Source organism: Rutidosis leptorrhynchoides, chromosome 8 (assembly GCF_046630445.1).
Source record: "Rutidosis leptorrhynchoides isolate AG116_Rl617_1_P2 chromosome 8, CSIRO_AGI_Rlap_v1, whole genome shotgun sequence".
In the NCBI taxonomy this organism is placed as follows: Eukaryota; Viridiplantae; Streptophyta; class Magnoliopsida; order Asterales; family Asteraceae; genus Rutidosis; species Rutidosis leptorrhynchoides.
In genome coordinates, this window is record NC_092340.1 from 6455671 (window position 1) to 6474669 (window position 18999).

The window sequence follows — 18999 nt, forward strand, 5'->3', positions numbered from 1 at the left end:
ATTAATTGGTGTAGCATCATTTAAGGGGACAGAAACGTTTGGGCAATTAATGGGGGGAGTTGAGGAGTTAATTTTGAAATTGCAGGTTTCCATGCGTTTGGATGGTTGGGAAGGTGGAACGTTTTCCGGTAAAGAATTACCAGAATTGTGGACCGAGGTGTTGCTGGAGTAATTGTTGTCGTGATTATGTTGCATAGGATCAATATGTGGGTTACCATCAAGAGGATCATCATCGTCCATGTTTGACTCCTCATCAAAAATCGGTTCGATGTTGTCCGAACCGTTATCCGAATTGGATTCAAATGGCGAATCATCATGATAATTAAACATAGAAAAATTTTGCACTTCCTTAACAAAAATCGAAACTTGCTTAGAATCGTCGTGAATAATATTAGCTTGCTCATCAATAGGTTTAAAGTCCAAGGTCTTAATGATAACCGATCCGTGTGATAGATCTTGGTTGTTTTCGTTGGTAATGGAACAATTAAAGGTCTCGACAACCTGACCCCAATTACTAGCAATATCACGAAAGGTGGACTCCAACCAACAAGTGATCGGGACACCAAATATATTAATGTAGGCTAGACGACCGGAAGTGGTGTACTCTTCCGGGTCCCAGGGGTTAATGTCATCGAGCCAATTCCATAGTGGGTGTCCCGGGTTATTAAGCATATCAAGGGCAGGTCGTTTATCATCGTACACGAGCATTATATCATGACCCCCGAGATATTTGATAGTGAATCCATCAAGGTTTTCGCTTTGACAAATCTCGTGAAAATAGCCAAGATATTCAAGGTCCTTGACCTTACCGATGACCGCGTGACCCAGGAGATCAATTAGAGGCTCGTTGGAATTTACCTTGATAGTTGGGATTTTGGTTTTGGAAGGCTGTTTATTTGAGGTTGCCTCCATGTAACTTCGATCGTCGGTATTATTAAAGGTGTTCAGTTTGGATTGGTGAGTGTTAGGAGGCATAGTAGATTGTTGATATTTTGGTTTTTTGCTGTCATTGGTACTATTATCCCATGCCATGTAGACCTTGAGGAGAAAGTCACCAACAACGACAAGACTGAGTCGCCTTGCCAGTGATTCCTTGTGATACTCAGGAACATCAATGAACCGAACGAAACCGAATTTTTTTACCACTTTTAAGGGTTTTTTTAGGGATGTAGACTTCGTGAATGTTGCCATAACGTTTGAAGATAGCCCAGAAGTCTACCGAGGTCCAGTTGTCGGGGAAGTTATGAAACATATAAGAAGTGATACGGGATTTTTCAATTGGTTTCATGGTTGGAGGTGTGTTGATTTTGGAATTACCGAATTGCTTGATGAGATTAATGGAGGCTTCGCGTTGTTTAAAGTGGTTGTATATGAGATTAGAAGACGAGTTTAGATTGGTAATATTAGGTTTAATGTTATGTGAATCGGTATTGTTAGGAGTTTTGGATGGTGGTTTACGGTTACTCTGGTCAACTTTTACCTAAATACCTTCATTGATGGGACGATAGTGGATGTGGTTGGCGGTGGTGCCGGAGATGTATGGGCGGCGGTCAGAGGATTTGGGTGTGAAAGGAGATGTATGGATTGGATACATTGAGCAAGTACAGATACCCGAAAAGAAAAATAAAAACGAGAACAGAAAATAATAAAAAGCTAGAGCACGTTACCGGAGAAGAACGTCGGCGGTGGAAGAAGAAGAGATTTAATCATCCAACAAACTAGTCAAACTCTTTGAGACAAAAAAACAAACAGTTGGTGGGCAACTCAAAACAAAGGAAGAGTAAATGAAAAAATAAGGAGGAGAACCATTGAGAGACAGTCAGATGCATAGGATTAACGATGAAGATGAGCAGAAGAAAAAGATGAAGAATTCATCGGAAAAAAAAGAGAAAGATACGTTACCGGCGAGTATTGGTGAAGGTGTACTTTTTGAGAGAGAATTGCTTTTCACCCTTTTAATTTTGTTTTATTTATCTATTGAACTTCTTGTGAGTTGAGTTGTAATTATTCCCAAAGACTATACATGCTCCTCCGTATAACATATCAATCAATTATATTAATTAAATTAAATTAAATAATGTTTATACGAAATGTCATTTTCAGAGAGTTATGCTAAAACTATAAAACAATTGAGACGGCAAGTTATCTCGTAAAAATATTAAAATATATAAAATTAAAGTAATTATAAAGAGTTTATATCGTAGAAATATTTAAAAAATATCAAAATAAATTACAATTATGGATATAATTTCAAAAAATAAAATAAAATATGAAGACAGAAAGGGACTAATTTAGACTTTATGACCCCTGGTCAGAATCAGCAGGGGCAGTCCAATACAATTTCACTGCAAAAAGTAGTTTCTCTCTCACCATAGGCCCATCTTCATGGTCAACTATTTGACTTTCCCAGTTTAGCCCATCGGCTATTCTTTTTACTCTCACCAATAAATCCACGTCATCCCTTATTATTACACTTCCTTCTGGTCTCAATATTCTGTCCATTTCTAGCATTATATCTTCCATTTCACATCTGCAACACATATATTAATTCTCATATCATAAAAAAAAGGTCTCGCAATTTAATCTCTCGTAACACATTAAAATCTACGTTGTTACTAGCAAATTACCTTTCTTTGTACAATGTAAAAACCGAATCGGCATGGATGAGATCGTACGTCCTAGGGTAAGTCGACATTGCCTCACACCTACAAAAAAAAAAAAAAAAAAACGTTATAGTTAAAAAATGTTTTATCGACTATAAAAGTTAGTTATGTACCGAATTCTTATATGTTAACATGTTCGTAGTATATGTACCAGCTTTGATATGTTCCAATGAGTCCACGTTCGTAAATGGCACCAAGCGTATCGGCCTTGGCTTCAACGGGAACAATGTTCATGACCCATAAAGGATCCTTCACAAGTGAAGCCGCAAAACCACCCAAAAACGCGTTCATGTCAAGAAGGTTACGGTATCTTCCAGGTTGACCTAGTTGACTGTTGACTGTTTTGTAGTATGCGATTCTCTTCTTCCATAACAACACGTCTTCTTGAAACGTTTCTGGTGTTACGCCATCGATACTTTGACTGCTTACTCTAGGAGGCACCATTTCTAATCTTTGTGGCCATTTTGCTATAGCCCCACCCGCAACTTCTTCAATACTTGATACTTCAGGTAGTCGTGTCAAACATGTCTCTATGTCCGTGTACCTAAAAGTATGCCATCAATATGGTAATAAATTAATACAACAAAAATACTCAATCATTACTTTACGCTAGAATAAAAGAAGGCTATTAATATCTACACTCAAAGGCTGAGAGACTGTTTTCAAAATGGTACGCGGCTAAAATGTATTAAATTAAAATAAAATAGAAAACGTGCATAAATATAAGTATGCACATAGAAATAAACAGAGGACAATGAGTTAAGTAGAAGAAAACAATGACAAACCATGCTGAATCGGGATTTTGGACAGGGCAAAGAGGTGGATTTCGTGGGTTGCGATTTGTTTTACAATTCATATGGTTGATTGGTTTTTGCCATATCGAAAGATCACCCTTTTGAACCACTTTTTTCCAACAAAGACTCTTTGCAACTCTTTCGATTTGTGTTTGTTCTTCGTTCAAGTCCTCACGCGTTCTCTCCCATCCTTTCCAGTGTTTTTGCCAGTTAATAGGAGGCCCAGAAAGGATCCAGTATCCACCCGGCCTAAGAACCCGATCAACTTCAATCAAGTATACTCCATCTATAATTCAATAATCCAACATTAATGACCAATTAATAGGAATTTTGGGTAAAGGGGTACCCCGAAAACTTATAGGGGTCAAAGATAATTACCATATTGACCCCACGGGATTAAACAACGAGAGCAATGAGCCATATCAAAAGCCCTTGAAGGGTATGGAAGCCTTTTAGAGGCAATGACACCGATCAAAGCAGGAACACCACGCTCTAAAGCGAATTGTACTTGAGCTTCGTGTGTATCTCTTGGTGCAAACGACATCGCTATGATGTTTCTTGATAAAAGATAAGCTCCCCAACTAGCCACCTACGTACAATGCCCAAAATATAGTCATTTTTAGTAACTTATTTAACGAGTGATCCATATACAGATACAAATTACGGATAAATAGCAAACTTCACATTGTGTGTTAATGGTGATCATTGTTACAGTTCTGTTCTGTTCCTTATCAAATCTTATTGCGTATACAATTATACATCTATCAAAAACTAGGGTGATTCTGAAAAAAGGGGGCTTCAAATCTCATCATCGAAAGATTAATTTCATCTTATTCTTTAACACGATTATTTTATTAAAGAAGTTTTAATAAATTACGAGTAATAGACTATATATGTGAATCAATTAGCACTAATCATGATTTATATTTAATTACGAACTATGCAACTATTCGCATTAAATTAAATGTCCATGCAGCCATCATCCAATGACTAAAAAACAAATTAATCCTTTATTGGTGTTTCTAGATCATGTTGTTTACGTAAATTATTATTATAATTAATCATCATAATGCAAATGGGTTGGGTTATTTTGAATTATGGTAATTGTATCGATGGATCAAATACCAATAACCAATCTACTAAGTCAATTGTGGGGGTAGATGTCTTGTAAAACAACAAAAGGGTAACAAAGAGTTTATGATACAACTGTTTAATTTGAATCAGAATGCAATAATTTCAGTACCTAATATGATCCTACTTGCAAACTGTCAAAGTACATCAACGACTTTTATTTTTTCCTTTTGTCATAGTACTTACATTTTTAAGCAAATGCAAATATTTGATATATAAAACCTTATTACGGAGTACATTCCAAAGATAGATCTTCACCATTAACTAATATGTCACATCTACTTTCCATAATTGAGAAATAACTAATTTTGTATCCAAAAGTAAAAGTAATGTAGCTTAAAATTCAATATAGTTTCAAAATGGCAAAGTTTATTTAGTTAAAATAATAAGTAAAATAAGCAAAAACCAATATTGGAAATTTTAATAAACCAGGTGACAAAGACAGATTACCTAAATGCTAGCAAAATATTCCCTGTTTAATTACTAAATTCAATGAAATAATAAGAATACATAAAACAATAATGGTCGGCCTGTTGAATTTTAAAAGATAATTAATAATTTAATGATAATAAGTATATACGAGATAAAATAATCTTACCCCACAACCCGTATCGATAGCGGTTCGGATAGACCCGTCATTAAGATTAATTAGTTTTCCAATATCATCGATATAAGCATCAGCACCATTAGGAAACATGGTCCCACCACCGGGGAATCTAAACCGATCACCTTCAAACCGGATCCAATTCTGAACCGCTTTCTCGACCGTTAGATCTTTATGTGGTACATTAGCATACCATGCTAGATCTCTACTCATGGGCCACTTAAACGGATTCTTGTAACCGTACGGCGCCGGAATACGACACTTAAGCAGCTCATTCTTTTCAGGACAATGTCTTTCACGGTAAATTAAACGGTCACGTGAAAACTTTAACGATCTTTTTTGGTCAGTGCATGGTGTGTATTCCGAGTATTTGACGGAACACCGTGGGTAGGTTTTAACGGTAACGCCGTCGTCGTTTGCGACGGAGTGGTGGCTGGTGAAGTCTAGGTTTTTATTTGATTCGGCTGTGGCGTTGTATGTGGAGGTGGTGGGGCAGTTGCCGGAGGTTGTACGGAGGGACGTGACGTTGGATGTGGTTGTGACACGTGGCTGCCATGAACCGAGTAAATAGAACAAAGAACATAGGAAGAAGATTAGACAAGTTTTCAGTACAACGTTGTTGTTGCGGAGGAGGTGTGTGACGGTGGTGACGGCGTTGGGTTTGGCGGTGGGTGTGTAGTAAGGTGTATTTTGTCCCGCCATTGTTGAAGTCTTGAATAAGCTTGTCACGTTGTTTGAATTTATAATATAAAAGATAGTGAGTTCAACTCGTGAGTTGACTCGGTGTGTAATTGTTTGTTGTTAGAACGTGGATTTTCCTTTTTTTTTTTATTTGAATTTTAATTGAATTGAAGTAAATTAAATATGTTTGGAAAAAAGAAAAAAATTGAGAGTGGACTGGGGAAGGGCAGGCTGGGGATGGGCTGGGTCGCAAACCATGATGCGGTATGTTACTAGTAAACTCTCTAAGTGTTTTATTTTATTAAATAAGTCTTAATTAGTTTATTCCATTATTAATTAATTACTATTACTATATTGTAATACTCCTTTCGTCTCACTATAACTGTTCACATTTGACTTTTAAAGTCTTTTTTTATAATTTTGACTGTAAATATTTTTATTTGTGTTATACACTATTTGATAAAAATTACGTAGTATATAAATGAAATCGTATTTAAAAACCGAATCCATTCATATAAATTTTATCAAATATTATATAACACAAATAAAGATACTTACGGTCAAAGTTGATAACAAAAGACTTTGAAAGTCAAATGTGGACATTTATGATGATACAAAGGGATGATGATACAAAGGGAGTAGTATATTTTTATCAAAATAGTTTACTCATTAGGTAATTAAATGTTAAATGTATATTTTATATGTAGATTCAAAACCTAATACCGGCCAGTTTGTCTCAGTATGATTTGAAAATATCACTTATTAAAACAATCTTATATTATCTTGTAAAAATAATTAGTCCAAAATATTGAGGTGCTCTTTAAAAATCTTGTTTGTCTGGTACGTACACTCATGTTAACCTGAATATATAGCTCTTACGATTGTAGATAACGAAATAATATGATGATTATACAACACGATTTAAACATAAGGTCCAGGGTTCATGAGAATTTATTTAGAAAACACATAGTATCATTTGATATAACCTTTTTGGATATGTATACGTACTTTCTCATTCTAACCGCGTTAAATTTATCCTTATTATAGAATTTGTAAATCTAATTCATTAAATAAACACCAGTTACAAGTACTTCAAGAGGAGTGGAGAAGTTTGACATTTTTTTATATGCAAAAAATGAACGAAGATCGATGCGCCATTTAATTGCAAAATTGTGTTGGGAGATTGTCGTTTAACAGTGTCGTAGCGTGGTGATCCAGACTATTTTGTTCCATAGCGAATTTAGATATATTCGAGTGAAAAACAATAAAGATTATGAGTGTTTCTATGTTTGAAGGACCCTACAATCATCACTTAAAGATTATTCATCTTTAAGTGTATAACCATCACGTCCTCAAACATGAACATCCACATGGTCAAGTAATATCATATTCATACTCCTTTAAAGCATGTTTCCTTCAATGTAACTATCCAAAATGATTTTTTTTTTTTTAACGACAAAAATGTTATATTTCAGTAGGCTTATAACTACCTTTAGTGGCCTGGTTCAATATATTCAAATTGAAAGAACCAATAAAAGAGATATGTGTTGTAGAAGATATAGGAGAGAAAGAGGTTGAAGAGGTGTGATGTATTTAATGTATATGTGTTTTTATAACTTACATTATGCACATATATATAGTACAAATTTTACTATCCATATTTGACTAATTACCATCCATATTTAACTACTAAATTTACAACACTCCCCCTTGGATGGTAATTTTTTTAAAGAGCAATTAATACTGTCTCGTTAAAAACCTTGCTAAAGAAAACCCAGTGGGATAAAACTTTAGCTAAGGGAAAAAGAGTGCAGCATAGAGTTGACTCCCCCTCAAGTAGACAACGCTGAGTCGTCACATCTTTTGAACTTGCCTCATGCCAATATTGTGAACGTATGTTTTGAAAACAGCGATTGACAGTGCTTTGGTATAAAGATCAGCAGAGTTGTTGATTGAACGTATCTCATTTTAATCTGGTTGTCTTTTACGAGATCTTGAGTATATGAGAAGAATTTGAGGTTTTCATCTGAAACTGTATCATCTAAATCTTTTATGTACAAGTTTGACCCATGTGATTTGTCTACAGTCTCCTTCATGGTTTGCTCAAACTGTTGTTTCAATTCCTATTCCCTTTCAGTCTTTTTCTGAGCCTTACCAATATACCATTCTTTTCCATCAAACTTATGACCGTTAAGACCGTTTATAGCTTTAGCGCCTCGTCAGCATTTATGTTTTGTTCTGTCATTTTTGATACTCTTCTTTCATTTGTACTATGTAAGCTGTATTATCTTCATAGATAGTTGTTGGGCTTTTATAGCGTTCTAGTCCACAAGAATCAATAATGATTTGTATCATTGATCTTAACTAAAATCATTCCCGAGTAGCTTCATGTAATGCAATCACTTCGGCATGATTTGATGATGTTGCAACAAGTGTTTGTTTTGAGAACGTCATGATATTGCGGTGCCTCCATTTAGGAATACATATCCAGTTTGAGATTTAGCTTTATGTAGATCAGATAAATAATCTGCATCTGTATAACCAAACAAATCTTGTTTCGAGTTGTTAGAATAAAATAATTATAAATCAGTAGTTCCCCGAAGGTATCAAACTATTTGTTTGATCCCATTCCAATGTCTTTTGATAGGGGCTGAGCTGAACCTTGTCAGCAAATTAACTGCAAAAGAAATGTCAGATCTTGTATAATTTGTAAGATACATAAGAGCCCCAATTGCACTAAAATATGGAACTTCTGAACCAAGAAGATCTTCATGATCTTCTAGAGGATGAAATGGATTAGTATCAATATTAAGATCTAACAACCATATGAGTACTTAATGGTTTTTGTCTTGTCCATATTAAAATATTTTAAAATCTTTTCGGTATAAGTTGTTTGATGTATAAGTAAGTCATTAGTTATATGCTCAATATGTAAATCAACGTAATACTTGATTTTTTTTTATTTTAAAATCTTTCTTTAGAAGTTGAATGGCTTCATAGATTTCTTTATTTAAGATAATTGATATAAACAGCTATGATCACATATCCGAACATTGTTTTTATAAAACACACGTGCAAATAAGTTTATATGTATACCCTTTTCTTATCAAGTAGTAATTTAATCGATTATACCACATACGTCCCGATTGTATAAACCCATTTAGAAATCTTTGTGATTTAATGGAATATATTCCCTTGGGTTTTGCATTAGATGCTTATGATACCTTAACCCTTCAGGTATATTCATATATATATATATCACTATTAAGTGATCCATACAGATAAGTAGTAACAACATCCATGAGATGCATTTAAATAACTACCAGGTTGATTAAGTATCTAATAAGTAATTGTATTCATTATAGGAGGATAAGTTTTTCTCCTAATTCATTTCTGGTCTTTGTGGGAAATCTTGAGTTACAAGTCAAGTTTTGCCTTGTAACTTCATTTGCACATTTCTTTTCGAATAAAAATTCATTTGTATCCCATTGTTTCACATCTTTAAAAGTGATAACGATTGATCCAAAAACTTTTCTTTTATTGAGCGATTCTAATTCAGCTCGTATTGCTCATTTCCGTTGAGTTCAATCACGTCTATTTTGATATTCAATGACAGATTTTGGTTCCAGATCATCATCTTTATTCATGATGTCATTGTAACATTATATGAAAATATCTCATCAAGATTTTTCATTTCATTTCAGTTTCATAATATTGCATAATTTATTGCAATTTATGTATTTACATTTATCAATATCCTCTGCAGAAGGAGTATTGATTTGTGGTTCTTGTTGAACACTTTCTTTTACCTCATTATCAGCTGATTTTCTTTTTCGAGGATTTTTATCTTTGGAACCAATTGGTCTCCCACGTTTCTGCCGTAGCAAAGACTCATGAGTGACATTATTGCCAGCTTTTGTAATTTCAATTCTAGCTGAAGCATTTACTGCTGGTATATATGACTTAGTCACTTATTTTTTGTATCTTTAAATGCATAAAGTAATTAATTTGCAAGTTCTTGCATATGCATTATATTTGAACTTTCTTTTCGCATTCTTTTGTGCGATGATCAATATTCCTTAATTGATGTTCACACCATGAAACATCATTTTATTTATATTTCATTTCTCCCCCTAATATAGGGAACAATGTTTCATTAAAGCGACAATCGACAAAACTTGCTGTAAAAACATCACCCGTCATGGGTTTAATATATCTTATGATTGAAGATGTTTCATATCTAACATATATTTCAATCCTTCTTTGAGGAACCATTTGTTGTGGTTGTTCAATTAAAAATACACTGCACAATCAAATGTTTTAAGATGGAAAATATTTGGTCTCCACCAAAATTAAGTTGGTAATGGAGAATATTTATAACTTGCACTTGATTTAATGCGAATTAATGTCACATCATATAAATTTACATGTCTCCATATAAATATTGAGAGTTTTGTACTCATTTCTAATTGTCTAGTTATTAGCTGTAAGCGTTTATCTATTGATTCAGCTAAACCAATTTTGTGTATGCACATGAGCAACTGGATGTTCAACAACAATCCTTGTAGACATATAATATTCATTAAAAGCTTGAGATGTTAACTCACCAGCATTATCAAGTCTCATCCTTTTAATGGTGTAATCAGAATAATGTGTTCTTAATTTAATAATTTGTGCAAGAAACTTTGCAAATGCCATATTATGGCTTGATAACACACAAACATGAGACCATGCGTTAGATGCGTCTATTAGAAAAATGGTCCACATGATGGATGAATTGGTCCATATATATATATACCCTTGAATTCTTTCAAGAAACATTGGTGATTATTTCTCAATGTGCTTTTCATTAATCGCCATATGTGATTTTCATTAATCACCATATGTGTTTTTCGTTAATCACTATATGTGCTTTTCATTAATCACCATATGTGCTTTTCATTAATCACCATATGTGATTTTCATTAATCACCATATGTGCTTTTCATCATATATCATTTTTACCATATGCGCTTTTAATCATATGTGCTGCGCTTTTCGTCATATGCACTTTTCATTATATGCGCTTTTAATTATATGCGATGCTCTTTTCATCATATGCGCTTTTTATCATATGCGCTTTTAATCATATGCGCTGCGCTTTTCATCATATGCGCTTTTTATCATATGCGCTTTTAATCCTATGCGCTTTTCGGTGCTACATAGATATTTCTCATTTTCGATTATCATTGACTGATAATCATATCCATTATGAAATATATCAGAGAAACTTAACAAATTTCTCTTTGATTTGGGAGAAAACAAGACATTGTTTACCAAAAAATTCGTACCATTTGGTAATATGAAATTTTGCCTTTTTCGTTTCTTATATCAAGTTTGCAAGAGCTGATATAGTATTTATAATTTCTTCATTTGATTTAAATCAATGAAATATTTCTTAGATTTGATCATAGTGTGTATGTTACTACTATCTGCAATACATAGGTCTTTACCATTTAATTGATGTTGTATTTCTGCAGGATTCATACTAAAACTTCAAATAAGATAAGCAAATAATGAGTTATATTTCAGCAAGATAATCAAATTATATTACCTGCAAACAAGTTATAATCTGAAGTACATAAAAGATAACACTTAATAAAACATATGCGTTATGGTCTAAAACCATTTATTTATGAGTGATACATAAAAAAAACTAGGCATCTTAGAAAATTCAAACCATTCAAGTCTCAAGGTAGCTCAGGGTTAATTTAATCAAGATTTGTCAACAGATTCACTCTCGTTTTCTTTTCTTTTGGGACTTATTTGTAGAGCTAAACAAGATGTTCATGTATTCAAGAAATACTAGACTGATGATCCACGTTACCAGATCATTAATAAGAATCTCCGGAATTCTTATAAGATCGTCTACTAATATCTTTAATTTTATTCTTTCATGGATCACCGTTATTATTATTTTTTATTTTTTTTTGATAATTAATATCGTATCTATCTTTGAGTATTTTCCATAATACACTTGGATTTTCGATCATATAATATGTAGATTCTAAGGACTAGTCAATATGTTTGCTAAGAAAAATACTTACTATTGCTTTCTCTTGTTCGGAATAATTGTTATTTTCATTCAGGGTTTCTAAAATACCGTTTGATTCGAGATGTTTTTCTACATTCATAACCCATGTTAAGTAGTTGTTCTCACTTGTTCTAAATGAGCAAATTTAAGCCTTTTCAAATTCGACATTTTCTATTATCAAAAAGATGAATAACATAAATCATAATCATAATCAACTTCTATTCATAGACAAATAATAAAATGAAATTAGAATCATTTTAAATTCATAAGTAGCAAACAACAGAATAATGGTATGATTACAAATAATAAAACCACAAGGGCAGGATAGAATATAGGTTCACCCGGTGGTATATTAGCAACAATGATGATAGTTAATATGACCAATACAATAGGAAAAATCATCCTTGTGTGAATCATTTTTACAAAAACTTTTTGAGAGTAGTAATCTGATAAATGAAGATTGATTTGTGAAAATGTGAAAACGGAGATGTTTATTTTATATTTGAAAAATATAGTTGTTGTAACATCGTCAGTTGACGTTAACAACCGTTATGTATATATGACCGTTGTAACGTCGTTAGTTGACGTTAACGAATAAAGTCACTATATCAAAACGCGTATGAGTAATATAAAGGACAAGATTTTTTTTTCTTATTTTAACTTTTAAGATTTACTTTTAATAAAAATACAAACTACTTTTTCTTATTTTAACTTTTAAGATTTACTTTTAATAAAAATACAAACTACTTTTTCTTATTTTAACTTTTAAGATTTACTTTTAATAAAAATACAAACTACTTTTCTTATTTTAACTTTTAAGATTTACTTTTAATAAAAATACAAACTACTTTTCTTATTTTAACTTTTAAGATTTACTTTTAATAAAAATACAAACTACTTTTTCTTATTTTAACTTTTAAGATTTACTTTTAATAAATATACAAACTACTTTTTCTTATTTTAACTTTTAAGATTTACTTTTAATAAAAATACAAACTACTTTTTCTTATTTTAACTTTTAAGATTTACTTTTAATAAAAATACAAACTATTTTTTCTTATTTTAACTTTTAAGATTTACTTTTAATAAAAATACAAACTACTTTTTCTTATTTTAACTTTTAAGATTTACATTTAATAAAAATACAAACTACTTTTTCTTATTTTAACTTTTAAGATTTACTTTTAATAAAAATACAAACTATTTTTTCTTATTTTAACTTTTAAGATTTACTTTTAAGAATAAACATTAGTATGCATGAAATAAATAATGATTAATTGCATAAGTAATCATAAATGTTAGATAACATATAAAGACCCCATCGTATTCGTATTGATCGGAATTAATCTCGACCCATGGTACCGTGTTGTCAAATGACGTGTTGCGTACATAAAGTACCGTGTTGTCAAATGACGTGTTGCGTACAATCATGAGGTCTTATTAACATAAATATAAATGTTAGTGAAGTTAATAAGAGTTAGATTACAGAAAATATAATTCAGGCGGTATAACAGACCATATATAACTTAAATAACATAAATATAAATGTTAGTGAAGTTAATAAAAGTTAGATTACATAAATATAATTCAGGCGGTATAACCGACCATATATAACTTAAATAACATAAATATAAATGTTAGTGAAGTTAATAAAAGTTAGATAATTTCTTTCCTTGATTAGTGACGTGTGCTTGCTTAGATAAACCTTGATTATACGGAGCACTTCGTGCTGATAACGTGTTATATTTCAGTAGGCTTATAACTACCTTTAGTGGCCTGGTTTAATATATTCAAATTGAAAGAACCAATAAAAGAGAGATGTGTTGTAGAAGATATAGGAGAGAAAGAGGTTGAAGAGGTGTGATGTATTTAATGTATATGTGTTTTTGTAACTTACATTATGCACATATATATAGTACAAATTTTACTATCCATATTTGACTAATTACCATCCATATTTAACTACTAAATTTACAACAACAAAAAATTTATTGAAAAACTAGCGAGATGCTAGACAATTACAAAGACAATAACGGAAATTGTAAGCATGCATTCCAATTTAGATTGGCTTTCTTATAACGAGATGAAAGCCAATCGAAAGAGGACAATACAATCATATCAATAACATGACATTTCTTAAAACTGTCGGGACTGAAAATGAGCCCATTCCGGAAACGCCATAAAGTCCAAAGAGTTGCATAACACACCACTTCTGTAACGATAACTTTGGCCGCATTCTGAGACGACAACATTACCCATTGCTACATATCTTCAAAACATTGCCATTTTGGAAGAGTTAAATCAAGCCATCTAATGATAATTGTCCAAACTTGTTCCGCTATATCACAACCGAAAAAGACATGATTGATGTCCTCGACTTGAATTCTGCATGAAGAACAAAGAAGACTCGATGTAACGATGTCACGATCTAGGAGATTACACATATCCGGGAGACGATCAAGACGGAGGCGCCAAAGAAAGAAATTGACTTTAGGCGGAACCACCTTGCACCAATGAGTAGGCCAAGCCCCCATGCTATCCGTATCTAACAATTTGGGAAACAACGAGACAGAAAAGGTGCCATTCGAAGACAACGAACAAGTCCAAGTGTCCGGAATATCATAAAGTTGAAACTGCCCGATTAAAGCTTGGAGATCCGTGAGTTGCTGAAGTTCAGCCCCTGATCGAATGGGGCGACGCCAATCCGAAGCCAAAATTCCATTAAACAACCTTTCTGAAATCAGACAATGCTTAACCGATTCGAGTGCATATAACCGTGGAAAACGGTCCCGTAAAATGGTACCATTCAACCAATAAGCAGTCCAAAAAGGAGTGCTAGACACATTTCCAACCTTAATTGCGCAGGAAGAATAAACAGAAGGGTTTACATATGAAGCTTAGCTATGAAACGATTAATATTAGCCCATGTACCTGAAACTGAAGCCTGAATTACGGGATTGATACCGTCTGGTTGTTCACCATGAATTACTTGAAGAGTCTTGACCCATGACCATTCTTTGCAAGAAACATATCGCCACCTCCATTTGTATAAAAGAGCATTATTAAGGGACTCGAGCCGAACCACACCAAGACCACCTTTCTCTTTAGATTTCCATATGACATCCCACTTGACCCAATGAATTTTTCGATCATCTTGTGAGCCACCCCAAAGGAAGTTAGCCCGAATGGATTCAAGAGCTTTAAGAACCCCTTTAGGCGCTTTAAACAACGAAAAAATGTATGTACCAAGAGCTCCAAGTACCGACTTGATTAAAGTAAGACGGGCTCCATAAGAAAGAACCTTAATTTTCCACTTGCCAAGACGAGTTTCAACCTTTTCAAAGATCGGATCCCAAGAAGATACGAGATTCATATTAGCACCTACCGGAATGCCAAGATACGTAAAAGGAAAATCCGCAACTTTACACCCTAACTCCGCCGCCATCCTTCTCACTTCCGTATTTTGAATACCAAGACCAATAAGGTTTGACTTATGAAGATTAAGTTGCAAGCCAGACACCAAGAAAAAGCAACCCAAAATATTAATGAGGTTCCGAATATTCACATCATTCCATTCTCCAATAAACAATGCATCATCCGCAAAAAAAACAATGAGAGATATGAACTGAGGCATCCACATTCCCAATTGTGAGGCCTTTGAAGTGATTATGATCAATGGCATCCAAAATAGCCCCATGTAACCCTTCCATACAAATAATGAAAAGAAAGGGAGACAGAGGATCACCTTGACAAACGCCTCTATCGATTTTGAATTCCTCCGAAGGGCTCCCATTAACTAAGACCGAGGCAAAAGAGGACGCAAGGCATCCTTTAATCCACCATATCCATCTACGTCCGAAGCCTAAGCTTTCAAGCATCGACACTAAGAAATCCCAACTGATAGAATCGAAGGCCTTCTCAAAATCCACCTTTAGAAGCATAGCCTTCTTCTTTTTTCTTTTGCACCAATTCACTAGCTCGTTGATAATTAAAGGCCCGTCAAGGATTTGACGACCTTTGATAAAAGCCGATTGCTCTTTGCTAATGGCACAATCAATGACCTTAGATAACCGAATGGCAAGCAATTTGGAGAGAATTTTATATTGAGTGCCAATTAAGCTTATCGGCTTATAATCCTTAACCAAAAGAGGGTTATCTACCTTCGAAAGCAAAGTAAAAAAAGACGAATTACATCCCCTAGGGATATAACCTGAAGAATGAAAATTCTGAACAAAAGAAAAAAAATCCGATTTAACCAAATCCCAAAAGTGCTTGATGAAACGAAACGAGAACCCGTCAGGTCCAGGTGTTTTATCATCACCGCACTCCCAAATAGCCATTTTAATCTCAGTTTCTGAGAAGGGGGCTTCTAAACAATCGGCTTGAGCAACAGACAACTTTTTGAAATGAGAGCTAGGATTACTAATGCGAGCTGAAGGAACATGTCTAAACTTCTCTTTAAAAAAATCCAGGAAAATGCTTTTGACTTCCGGCGGTGAAGAAACCCATTCACCATTTGAATTCAACCCAGGAACCGCAAGCTTTCTACGTTTCTTTTTTATAGCCGAATGAAAAAAAGATGAGTTTTCGTCCCCGAATCTGGCCCGTAACTTACGGTTTTTTTGAGTTATATCCATAATTTCCACTTGCTCAATAGCGGTTAAATCCTTGATAGCATTTAACCTGCGAGAAGATAGAATAATGTTATCCCCCCATTAGCAATCTCCTCATCGATCTCCTCAATAAGAACCATAATATTTCTTTTTTCGATGCCTTGTTGCTGCCTCATGGTATGCTGCCATTTTTTCAACTCTGCTTTCACAAACTTCAATTTGTCTTTAAAAACCACAAAAGGGTTTTTACCCATGCACATGCCCAATAACTCAGGGTTTACCCATGCATCTTTAACCACCTCATCAAAACCACTCATATTGAACCAAGAAGCGAAGAGCTTGAATGGTGAAGGGCCATAGTCCAAATGATCATTAATTAAAATTATAGGACAATGGTCCGACCATAGATTAGGTAACACACGACCATTAAGATCCGGAAAAGTGTCCATCAAACCATCTGAAATCAAAAAACGATCAAGCATGGCCCGGGAATCACACAATTTGCTATAACGAGTATAGGCTCTACCTCCCAACGGGTAGTCATTCAGTCCACAGGACGAAATAAAGTGGTTGAAATCCATAGCAGATAGAGAGCAAAACGTGGAACCATGCCTTTCACTAGCTGATCTAACCGAATTAAAGTCACCGAACACCATATAATTTTCTGGATGCGAGGACATAAAACTAGAAATAAAAGACCACAACTGCCGCTTAGCAACACGCTCTTGAGGAGCATACACGTTCATAATATAACAAGGAGAAGAGTTACCAGAAAGATGACCATCTACAATAAGAATGTTATTAAAAGAAAGAACCTGATTTTTATGGAAACATGAAGGATCCCATACAGTAAGAAGACCACCGGATCTACCTCTAGCACTCAAAGTTGCCACATCAAAAGTAGAATTGCCCCAAAATGACCGAACAATGAACAAATCTAATTGCAACATCTTCATCTCTTGCATACCTAAAACTGAAACTTTAAATTCATTACAAAGATTCCGGATCCAAGATTGCTTTTGCTTTTGTTTCACCCCTCCACCAATGTTGATAGATAATGTATTCATTAAACAGGTTTCATTGCACCCATTCTAGATAATAATGCTTTAAGATCTTCCTGGCATCCTTTCATACAATAACCCAATGAGTTACCGATAACAATGTACTCATCAAGTTGTTCTAACAAATTCTCCTCTGCTTTCTTTGGATCTCGTGAACCTGCTTTATAATTAGAATCAGAGGCCAACACAGGCTCCCCTGAAGAGAATTTGGGAGTGTATTACCGATATCCATTGAATCCTGGTGGAACAGGAATAGAAGACGATTGAGCATGGTCTGAATCGTGCTTGTTTGTTGATACATTTCTAACACTATCCATGGAAGCAGCTTTGTTTTCAATTTTCTGACCCGAATCATTACGTTCTTTAGACTTAGCCGATTGACCCTCATATTCTGCTTTCTCATTTTTACCATCATCCTTAGTATGTGGTATGTCATCCGGTTCTTCAGCATAAGGGGGGACAGAATAAGAGTAGTGATAGGAATCTTTAACATATTCCCCATCCTCCAGATCACCATTACTAGAGGCATTAGAAATGTCCTCATTATGAGCCCTCTCATCATCAGAGTGACCATACTGAGAATCATTCACAACCTTAAGAATTTTTGGACACCAATCTTCAACTTCTTTGATAAGTAGAATATATTACTTTTTCAGGACCGACACCTTAATACGTTCAATGATCGGGTCAAGATTAGTCGTAATAATACATACCTTACCAATACTCTTCTTGTCTTCGATCTCAGCATCTTGGAATAAAACCCGACCAAAGTGGAAGGCAATTTTATTAAAAACATCGTAATGCCAGGCACGGGCCGGTAAACCAATAATTTCCAGCCATATTGCCCTTTCCTTTACTGTAAAAGAATCGGAATAATCACAAATTTCCGATAAAGAATTACGGATCAAGAGGTTTTTTCTTGAAATTATCCCTCGAAAGAACATTGGGGAATTCAATCCATACCCATGCTCCACTCATATATTGAATATTCAGAGACTCAAACCCCTCCTCAAACCAAATATGATGAAGAAAAGGAATTTGGGAAGGGTTAGAAGCTTTACCAAAAAGGATCAAATCAGAATTCTCAAGAATGAGGAGTTCATCTTCTTCAATAGTAATCTGCTTCATGGGAACAATAGGTTTAATAGGAACCTTCGAGCCACCCACCAAGGAAGCATATGAAGTCCCATGCGTATTCTATGCAAGTTAATCGGATCAACCTTAGGGATCGATTTATGAGCCGATATGTTAGGTTTTGGTATATTGCCAAAACCTTGGTTGTTTCTACGTTTCAACGAATCCGTTCTATCAAACTTGGCCAGGGAAGCATAAATATGAAAGTTGCCTACCCATGTCGACGAGATATCCTTTTCAATATC

The 18999-nt window shown here is 34.2% G+C and overlaps 2 protein-coding genes across 2 annotated transcripts; both read right to left on the minus strand.

Annotated features, from left to right (window-relative positions):
* Positions 1 to 2298: 2298 nt before the first annotated feature.
* Positions 2299 to 5894, minus strand: LOC139861730 (probable methyltransferase PMT16). The gene is made up of 6 exons (XM_071850226.1): positions 5187 to 5894; positions 3836 to 4046; positions 3449 to 3743; positions 2815 to 3207; positions 2628 to 2705; positions 2299 to 2530 (listed from the first exon to the last, which is right to left on the minus strand). The coding sequence occupies exons 1-6, from the start codon at positions 5892 to 5894 to the stop codon at positions 2299 to 2301; spliced, it is 1917 nt and encodes a 638-aa protein (XP_071706327.1).
* Positions 5895 to 16624: 10730 nt separating this feature from the next.
* Positions 16625 to 17626, minus strand: LOC139862164 (uncharacterized). The gene has a single exon (XM_071850723.1). The coding sequence runs from the start codon at positions 17624 to 17626 to the stop codon at positions 16625 to 16627; it is 1002 nt and encodes a 333-aa protein (XP_071706824.1).
* Positions 17627 to 18999: the final 1373 nt, after the last annotated feature.